The following is a 10,464-nucleotide window of genomic DNA, read 5'->3' on the forward strand; positions in this document are numbered from 1 at the left end:
ATATATATATACTAATAACAAATTCATTGTTTAAAAGTTAGCTTCTAGTTCTTGGTTTTGAAAGTTGGAGGCAGAATTCTGAGGTAGGCAATTTTTTGTTGGCAACAACTATTTATAAGCCAGAGTATTCCCTGGAATCTACTCAAACTATTTAGACACGTAATATAAGTTAATGCAAAAATTCACTGTTTCAAGTAAAATGATAATGTCTGAAGGAAAATTAATCTCAATTGCATCCATCAAACTATACTCTTAAGGGTATCTACAATTGTACACATGCAGGCATCCTCCACTCTTTATTCACACAACCAGTCACCACTCTCTACTTGCTAACACACAACCAGTCACCACTCTCTACTTGCTAACACACAACCAGTCACCACTCTCTACTTGCTAACACACAACCAGTCACCACTCTCTACTTGCTAACACACAACCAGTCACCACTCTCTACTTGCTAACACACAACCAGTCACCACTCTCTACTTGCTAACACAATCAGTCACCACTCTCTACTTGCTAACACAATCAGTCACCACTCTCTACTTGCTAACACAATCAGTCACCACTCTCTACTTGCTAACACAATCAGTCACCACTCTCTACTTGCTAACACAATCAGTCACCACTCTCTACTTGCTAACACAATCAGTCACCACTCTCTACTTGCTAACACAATCAGTCACCTCTCTCTACTTGCTAACACAATCAGTCACCTCTCTCTACTCACACAACCAGTCACCTCTCTCTACTCACACAACCAGTCACCTCTCTCTACTCACACAACCAGTAACCACTCTCTACTTTTACACACACACACAGCCAGTCACCACTCTACTCACACAGGCTTCTGTCAGTTTCTATACACACACACATCCATCACACTGTTTTCATACACATCTCTCTCTCTCTCTACTATTCAGGCAAATCTATGGGAGAAAATAAATGATTGTTCTTATTTTTTTTGCAAATTCAGAGGGCTATGTCTAACTAAAACAGTTGTCACAATCAAATACACAAAAACATGATTAAAAGAAATGGTAAAAAAGTAACTATTTACTTGGCTCTAACAGGAATCCATCACTGTTTTGTCCAGTAAATCACTGTAATTATGTTATTCTCAGCTAAAATAGGGTTAACTTTTTTAATCTTAAGTAATTCAGTTTTTGTAGTTTTGACTTTTTTTGTTTCAATATTTTTTTGTACCATTAAAACTTTCTATATCACTATAGCTAGCTAGCTTACATAAATATTGATCCCTACTTATCTTTATAATTTTTTTTATTATTACACTTGTCTTAATGTAATATAGTGTGATGTTCAAGACACAACCCTGAGGTGCTCTTAGTCCTATAGGAAGGATTGGGATAGTGTTGACCCCACACGTTATGGAATGACAGCTCTGCAAAAAATATTATAGATGAAAATGCAGGTTCTGTAATATAATGAACCTCTATGTGGTGTTATAATTCTTCTCAAGTTCAAAAAAGAAATAAATATGATGTTGACATTTCTAGTCAAATCAGGTGGTCAGTGCTCTGCCTATGATAGACAGTGGCAGGTGGGTGTACCCATCATTCAAACATTTGAAGAAGAAGAAGAAATTTGATCTGAGATGTGTGTATGTGTAATTTCACTGATTAATATTTCTACATAAAAATATTAATGCCAAGCTGTCAATTTTCTCTCATTTCTCTATGCTAAAAAGTACCATTTCACTTTTTAAAATTTTACAAGAAATCATCCCTCAGACTCACTTAGTATGGCTTTACACCTCTGAATTCAACAGTGCCTTAAGCACTGACTATGACAATTTTTTCCACTCCAAAATTCATGGGTAGAGACCTAGGAAGCCAATGATGGATCTACAAAAAAAACAGATTGTGCATAAGAGGAAAGGCTATTTGATTTGAGGAACCAAACAAAATGAACAATGACCATTTACTTCATACTTTTAAATAGTCAGCTAGTTGAAGTAAAAGATTTATAATAAGAAAGAATATTGGGCTCCTTCCTGGACTAAGAAAACCAAATGGCAATATCCCAATGACATACATCTAAAAACTCCACCTCCTGCCAAATCCAATTTAAAAGAACCACAAAATTGAGAGCACCAGGAGATGGATGGCACAACATCTCTTATGGGATGTCAATGTACAGCAACTTTAAATTCAACCAGAGGAAATCATCAATTACAGTCATAAAGAATACTGGACCAAAAAAAAGAAGGCAAGTTATTTCAGATTGTGCCTCGATGACAGGAGAACAGGTAGAGTTGTTTGAGTGGTGGGAGAAACACTCCTTAAGGATGTTAGGACTTCTTGGCCAATGGACTGAAAGATTGATAAGGGATGAGATGTACATCGTCCATTTACCTTTCGAATATTGTCCCAAATGACCTTAGAAACAGTGATGGAAAAAGTGGTGGAAATGAATTTAATCTATAATTAATTCTGGATTTGGCATCTGATTTGCCAGGCATAGGCCTTCTTGAAGGCTATATGATTGGTAAGATTTGGAATTCTGCTGAAAATATTCCAGGATAGGTAATGAGCCCTCCATACCTTTTTGCAGTCAGGTGTCCACCATGCATGAGGATACCATGAAAATGTGTCAAATGTTTACAGATGATAAGGATAGCTCCCTGGACACTATACCCAACCACCAGCACCAGACAGTGTCTACAATAGCCATTGAAAATGTCCAATAATACCACTTGGTATACCCTAGCTACAAATGATCAGTTGTCTGACTCTCAGGAAGCCACCCAAGGTCCTCCCACCTATAGAAATTCAAGGCCAAAGTTGTGTATTCCAGTGACCAAAGCACCATTCAAACACCAGAATCCTCTCCTTCCATTAATGAGTCTCCAGATACATCAAACATGAGTGGATGTTTGGTTACCAGAAAAGGTATACTGTACAGACAGAACCTTCTCTAGGAGGTTCCTTTACTATATACAGACCATAATTCCATACTTCCTTATACAAATCTGTGTGAGAAACTAAATTATTGTGCTGATTCTTCTTACAAATTCAGACTGCTATGGCTAACTAAAGCAGTTGCTCCATTCTATTACGAAAACAAGGATTAAAAGAAATCATAAAAAAATTAGAAATACTTATTCACTGATAAATACTTAATTGTCATTATTTACCAACACACTTTATAATCAATACTTAACACCATCTTTATTCCAAATCCTTCCAGATCATTATTTGCCACCACTCTTAATGGCAAACACTTCATGATTATTACTTAGCATCATTCTTCATCACAAAACTTCTATGATTGTCATTTACCATCACCCTTCAAGATAAGGCCTTCATAATCATTCTTTATCATCCTCTTACATTATTTTTGTCACCACCCTTAATTATTCAACATCACCCTTTATGACAAACCATCCTCATTAATAACAAGCTCTTCCTAACTGTATTTTAATGGCACCCTGAATGACGAGTATTTCAATACTGTTATTTATCACTATCCTAAATAACTTGGTAGCTTGCTCCAAGCAGAAATTTAATATTATAAGTACAGATTCTACTGTCAATAGAATAGCTAACATTTGAGTATTTAATTATGTACGAGTTATCTCATAACTTTAGAAGGAAGTTTCTCGAACTATAGATTAAAATTTAAGTAATTCTATCTTCTGAACAACTAATAAGTAAGAGATACTCCACATTGTTCATTAAACTTAATGGCACTCATATTTGTGTTGATTAAATAAAGGTAAGTTTATTATCCGATAGCCCTCGTAAAGTAACATATAAACTCCAAGACCTTTACTTTCATAACCTTATATGAGGTCTCATAGTAAACTCTCCAACACTTTTTAGCTCTGTTACACTGTGTTCACACCCGTGAATATGGGGATGACTGAAATTGTTTAAGAAAAAATGGATCATTTAAAAATTAGCAGCCTTAAAAAACATTACGTTTATTTTCAACATGACTGTTAAACCCACAGGAGTAAACCGCAACTAAACTAATTTTAACTTATTTCCTCCTTTAAATCTTTAGTCAGCCAAATAGGTTTGATCTTCTCTGTTATCATTTTCCTCTTTTTTAGGAACATGCCTTTATTTAATTAAAAGTAATTTATTTTTAAAATTTCCCAAGTCTGTCCCATATCACCTTTTAACTCATTATTCAAATTCTATAATCACAAATCTTAATTTGTGACCTCAAAATTGTCTTTTTGAAAATTAGGAACTAAAATTTCATTTCTTTTTACCTCAGCATGTAGCAACATCAAACCTAAATAATTATGCAATGATTACTCTTCTCCACATGTTCCCCGACACACTTCAGTTGTTGTAACCATAACTTCATTAGTAGTTAACAATGAATCTAAAATTGAATCCCCTCTGGTTGACTGATCTTTTGGTACAATAAACCATCATGAATAACTTCAAGAAATCTCTCCCCCTCACTACTTCACTCCATAGATTCTCAATCAATGTGTGTGTGATATTAGTCTCCCATAATTACTGTATCAATAATCTTATTAATAAGGCTGTGATCTCACTGTACAATTTCTCACTGACCTCATCTGTCTGATCAGATTGCCTACATCTAAAACAACTACTAATTAAAAACTTTCTATCCTTCGAAACCTTTGACTGCAATCTGTATAGACTGAGCCTCTACTATTTTTTTTATGTTTTCAATTCAAACAGATTAGATAAAGAGCCACTCTATTCCTTCTCTTAAAAAGTCTCTGACTATTTACTAACTTATAATTTAGGATTTAAAAATAATTCCTATTATAGTCTACCGTTTCATCCATTTTGTACCTAATATTCCTGACATTAGAATAAAAGCAACTAAGCTTAATCTTGACTTCCTATTTCTAAGAACTTATGAGTGAAAGCAAAGAGGAATGTGTTATAATATGTAAACCATACTACATCTCCCATATCCAGTGTCAATGAGGCTATTTACACAATACTAGGGCTCATTAGGCTGGCTAAGATATTATATAGTAGTAGCAGTCTAGTGTGGTCTAGTAGTTATTTATATTATCACTTTTCATGAACAAAAACACACTACAAGCTAGTCTTATTGTTCCCTGAGCAGGTCAGCAACCACAGTGTCAATAGACTTGAACTAGATTAAGTCAGCAAATTGTAGTTATTAACAGTTTTCATCTAAGTCATTTTAAAATCAGAGGTAAGAATTAATAACACTATATCATTTTTTTTTTATTATTAATGCCAATTGTCTATTTATTATTATTATTATATTAATTAACTTCACCATCATTAAGAAGAACTGGCAAACCACACTATATCTGTCATATAAAGTGCCAACAACACTTTTTATCCATACCAGGGCTATTTATAACATGTTTATCTTTAAATCTCACAAATTTACATTTAGAACTATTGCTCTAAATCTCCTACTTTCAAACTTCTTATTGCCCTATCAATTTTTTTAATCACAATTCCCCAAGCACCCTCACTATTATGTAAGATTAATTTAACATCCTACTAACTAAACTACTTAAGTGAAGCTCATCTGAGCATATAATTCACCCTTACTCTGAAAAGTATCCCACAGGCCCAACCAGTCCTTCTGTTACTCTAAGCATATCCCTGATAAGTTTTCATTTAAGCCTTGGATCCTACACAGTAGTTCATTCTCACATTTAGTCTGAGGGAGCACACTAAAAAAAAAGACAAGTCTATATAGATCTATCCCTATGTCCCTGAGAAGAGTTCTTTTATAGCTTTTTAACTGCTCTTCTGGTTTACAATTTCCACCATCATTCACTCTTGCATTCACTACAAAGAGAAAATTGTCCTTGATACTAGCAACCGAAGTCAACACACTCTATGATGTCCTGTACATTAGCATCGGGAAAGCAAGTTCTAATCCTAGTCTTTCTATGCTCCTTACTATAAATATCTTTATCAGTATACTTAATGAGAGTTTTCCCAACTATATAAACCTTTTGATCTTCTTCCTCACTACCAGCAGTCAAAGATGCAAATTTATTAGAAGCTGGTAACTAAATGCTAACTAAATCTATTACTTTAGCTATAAATTTGTTTTTTATTGAATGTGTACTCTTGTAAATGCAGTAATGTCATTCTCACCCTCCTCCAAAAACAACCTTTGCTCTAACTATATCTATTTCATGTCTTGCTACCTTGATTTCTGCTTCAGATCTGCTGTTCTAATAGTATAAGTTTTCTCAAAGTTATGTCTAAGTTATCCTTAAGTAATCAAGGTCTGCAAGTGCAGCATACTATATCTTTTTGAGCCTCCTGAAAGTTGGAGTCAAAAATAATTTGTAATATTTTTGCTATTTATAGGTTTAATACTAACACTACATATGTGTAGAATTCAGTTACAAGCTTATCATTTTAGAACTGCACAAAAAATAATTAGCCTTTTAAATTGAATGTTACAGTGACAGCTGAGCTGATATAAAGTTGGATCTGAAGATAAAAGGGTTTTACATACTTAGATATATATGCAAATTTTGCCTTAAGAACATAGTCCAAGCAACTGAATCTTCCAAGTATTTAATCTCTAAACACTACTACATCCTGATATTCAAGAGAAAGATATTCACAAAACATGAGTTAATCAATTTTCACATATTGCATGTTTTAAGATTTAGACATATAATTTTCTCATCAAAATATGACATTCACAGAAATGGCTATGAGAAAAGCAAATATTTAAAAGGGTTTTGAAAAACAAAAATTAAAGCTCCACTAACTCTCTGAAAACTAACTCATAAAAACAATGTAATATTTTCAAATCACACTTTGCTCAATTCTTCTACTGAGCATACAAACCTGAGTTTTCATAACATTTCAAGGTTCACACTATAATTTGCTATACAGAAAATATTATTAACCATATTATGAAATAAAACATAAACATCAAACTAACTACAGTATTCAAATGGCTTTATCCATGTAAGTTAACATGCAGACCACTTATTCTTTTTCAAATCAAAACAAATGAATTTTTGATCAATAGAAAGAACTTTAAAAGAAAAAAAATAGCTTGCAAGTTCTACACTATAACTTTGATTTGTGTTACCTTTTGCCAATACTTAGGTTAAAATAATATTGAAACTTTTACTTTGTCTTTAAATTACTTCAACAACAACAACAAAAAAGTCAGTCAGTCACTGCTTTAAATTCAACTCTGTAAACATATTCTGGATTCAATCAACTTCAATCATCAATGATGAACTTGTGAATACGGAATTTGTTAATGCTACAGAAGCTAAAATGGATACACTGCATTGTCTAATACTTTACATCTTTTACATACCAACTCCAAAATAGAAGCTAACAAAACAAATAGATACATTCAGCCCAAACTATCCAGGTCTGTTATTTACCAACTATAGTACAGAGGCTAACATAACTGATACATACTGCCCAAACTCTCCAGGTCTGTTGTATAACAACTACAGTACAGAGGCTAACATAACTAATACATACAACCCAAACAATCCAGGTCTGTTATATAACAATTATAGTACAGAGGCTAACATAACTGATACATACTGTTATAACATAACATTAAATGACAACAAGGGAGCTTTTGATCCATCTGGGCTCTCCTATACACAATATTAAAAGATGGTATAGAAGAGGAATGAAAAGTTATAAAGAATTCATGAAAAATAAAAGGCATGCAACAATAACATATTTGACAATCTTTAGAGAAACATATACATACAATTTAAAAATTATAAAACCAATATATAAGCTGATCAGGCATGCAAGTTAATATAGATGTTTTAAATATGCTAGTCAGTTTTGCTTCCAGACTCTAGAAACTAGAGGATGTGGCATGCATGTAACATGATCATATCAGGTGGTAGATTCAATTGTTTTGGTTAGTTTCATTTCCAAGCTGATGAAGTTGATAATTCAGAACCAAGTAATAATTAAAAACCAAGAAATACAATATATATAATACATTAAGATCTGCAAGTTAATTAGAGGCAATTTTAATTTTTGGCTAGTCTGATTATAACTGATGAGTAAAAGTGATAGTTCTAGATCCAGATAAAACCTAGAAACAAAGAAATGATCTGTATACAGCATAATCAGATCTGCAAGTTAACTACACTAAATAAAAATGTTTGAGTTAGTTTGATAAATATTTAGGTAATGTGGCCTACAGCACTACACACTGAAGGGGTTTCAAAGACAATATGTCACAGAAAAAAACTTAAGTATTAAATAATATTTATATAATTTAAATAATCTCTCAAGCAGTTTATTGCATTCTAAAAAGAAAAAAATCACCTGAACTAAAATAGGACTTGACAGAAGTCAATAATTTTGAAAAAAGAAAGGTACTTTATAGTGGAAAATGTTAAAATTAGACCCTGTTCTGGAATATATCTTGATTAAATTCTGATTAATCTCAAGTTTATATATTTATTTATTATAGAAATATCTTGAAAATAGAGCAGAGTTGTCACAGAAGCAAACAAGTTCAGGTGTTAGTGTTACTACTCTGGCTTTTTTACAAATAATATTTGTATATCAAAAACATAAGAACAAGTCACATGAGAATATTCTATTACTTGAAACTGGCCTATGTTACTAGTACGTATGATTGTCACCTATGATAAATACCTACACACAATACTCTTGTGACTATCTGTTTCTCTACACAAAACGGATAACATTAACTGACTAAGTAACTTTATACAAACTTTTATCACTAATTCAGTAATTGTGAACATGCAACAACACAACCTACATTAGGCCTAAAATTTACACGATTCAAAATCTTACTGCAGTAAAATTTTGCATCACCTATGTCTGAGTAAGGTTTCTTGTTGAACTTGTTTCTGAAACATTTACTTGAACAAGTTCTATACCTTATTATTATGCTTATTATAATTTACATTTACTGATTTCATGTTAGTAATAGTAGTAATTATATAAGCGGCAAATCCATGTTCACTTATCGTTCCACACAGACACCTGATAATATGATGTATCTTGTAGGATTAGATAAGGAACTCATGAAAGTTCTTAGGCTTGCAACAAATTAACCTTAACTATATGGCTAATCATATATCTGTAATATACGGGCTTTAACCTTTCGTAATATTCATAATATTCTAACAGTAAAACTAAAAGTAAAAAGTAGCACTAGCAGCCAGTCTCCAACAGGTTAACCTGGAGTCGCGTTTGCTCATGAAGATTCTCTTGCATATAACCTTGTATACGATTTAGCATGATCAAGAATGTAGAAGGAAGTTTCAAACTTATCTTATAACATTACCGTTTACTCAAACGTTCGGTTTATATATATTTTGAGAATTATTAGTGTCCAACTTAGCCTCCAAAATGGCGGAATAGTTTTGCATTTCCGCTATGTTGCATTAGAAAAGATAATAGCAACTTGAATCACGGAAATAGAACTTACTTTTGACGATCCGCTCTGTCGTCGACGGTTTGGTGTTATTTGCAGACATTTTAAAGCGCCTTAAACCTCACTTTACAGCATACATAAATAGATGGCAATGTCGAAACCTAGATCACGACGGGTATAATACAATATCTCGAGTACCACAGATGCCTTAAATCCCGAATTTCTGTTTGCATCCTGCATTGCGCATAATTTTGCGCGCACACAACCCAATCCTCATGCTCGGGAAAGGAGCTACTTCATTGGACAGCATTAATCGAAGCCACCAGCATCCGACTCGCAATACTTATGCTTAAATATAACTAAGTTTTGCAGTTTCATAATGGTCAACCTGTAATCCAAGCGGATTCAATAAGCTTCAATCTTCAAAAGAAACAATAGTTAAAAGAATACTTTCAAAGTAACAATACTGTTAACCGAGATATAAAAAAAAAACTCAAACGTCTTATAAATGACTATTGTGCCCTCTCGTAGCTAGAATCGTAAATATAACAGGTATTGATGAACATTTTCTACTGCGTTAAAAATGTTTTTCGTTGTCATTGAAGCGATAGTGTCATATTGAAGAATAAAGTTTGCTCACCTTATTTCACCACTAAATTCAGTTACATTTGTTTATGTCTCAACAAAAGATTTTACACATATTCATCCTGAAAGTGTGGGCTACCGTAATAAAAAAAAAAAGCCGTGCAATGATTTTGTTTATTGTAAAGCACAGAGCTACACAATGAGCAGTCTGTTCTCTGCCCATTGTAGGTATCGAAATCCAATTTTTAGCGTTATAAACCCACTGACGTACCGCCTAGCCACTAAGGGGGTGGGGCGCCATGCAATGAACCTGGACGTATTTACTGGTAGCTAAAACTAATAAACATTAATTTGATATTGGAAAAGGCTCATAAGCATCCTGCCTCTCCTCGCAACCAATGGCTGTTTTCTTGAGAAAGATGGCTAAATAAAATGGAATTACAGCAACCCCATTCTACCAGATAACTGTCAGGTGATACAATGAAGTGTAGTCCGTCG

At 33.3% G+C, this 10,464-nt stretch overlaps 1 protein-coding gene and 1 long non-coding RNA gene across 2 annotated transcripts in view; both read right to left on the reverse strand.

Annotated features, from left to right (window-relative positions):
- Positions 1 to 8,714, reverse strand: part of LOC111085749 — a 26,124-nt gene extending 17,410 nt beyond the window's left edge. Inside the window, exons 1-2 of the long non-coding RNA XR_002610552.1 lie at positions 8,703 to 8,714; positions 8,070 to 8,080 (exon numbers count right to left, since the gene is read on the reverse strand). This is a non-coding gene — a long non-coding RNA (uncharacterized LOC111085749). The remainder of the gene's footprint in view (positions 1 to 8,069; positions 8,081 to 8,702) is intronic.
- The window catches only part of LOC106459318 (serine/threonine-protein phosphatase 2B catalytic subunit 2-like), a 98,157-nt gene extending 88,482 nt beyond the window's left edge, over positions 1 to 9,675 (reverse strand). The window contains exon 1 of the mRNA XM_013918927.2: positions 9,436 to 9,675. Coding sequence (XP_013774381.1) covers positions 9,436 to 9,484 — 49 coding nt within the window. The 5' untranslated portion in view covers positions 9,485 to 9,675. The remainder of the gene's footprint in view (positions 1 to 9,435) is intronic.
- Positions 9,676 to 10,464: the final 789 nt, after the last annotated feature.

Source organism: Limulus polyphemus, unplaced genomic scaffold (assembly GCF_000517525.1).
Source record: "Limulus polyphemus unplaced genomic scaffold, Limulus_polyphemus-2.1.2 Scaffold592, whole genome shotgun sequence".
Lineage (NCBI taxonomy): Eukaryota > Metazoa > Arthropoda > Merostomata > Xiphosura > Limulidae > Limulus > Limulus polyphemus.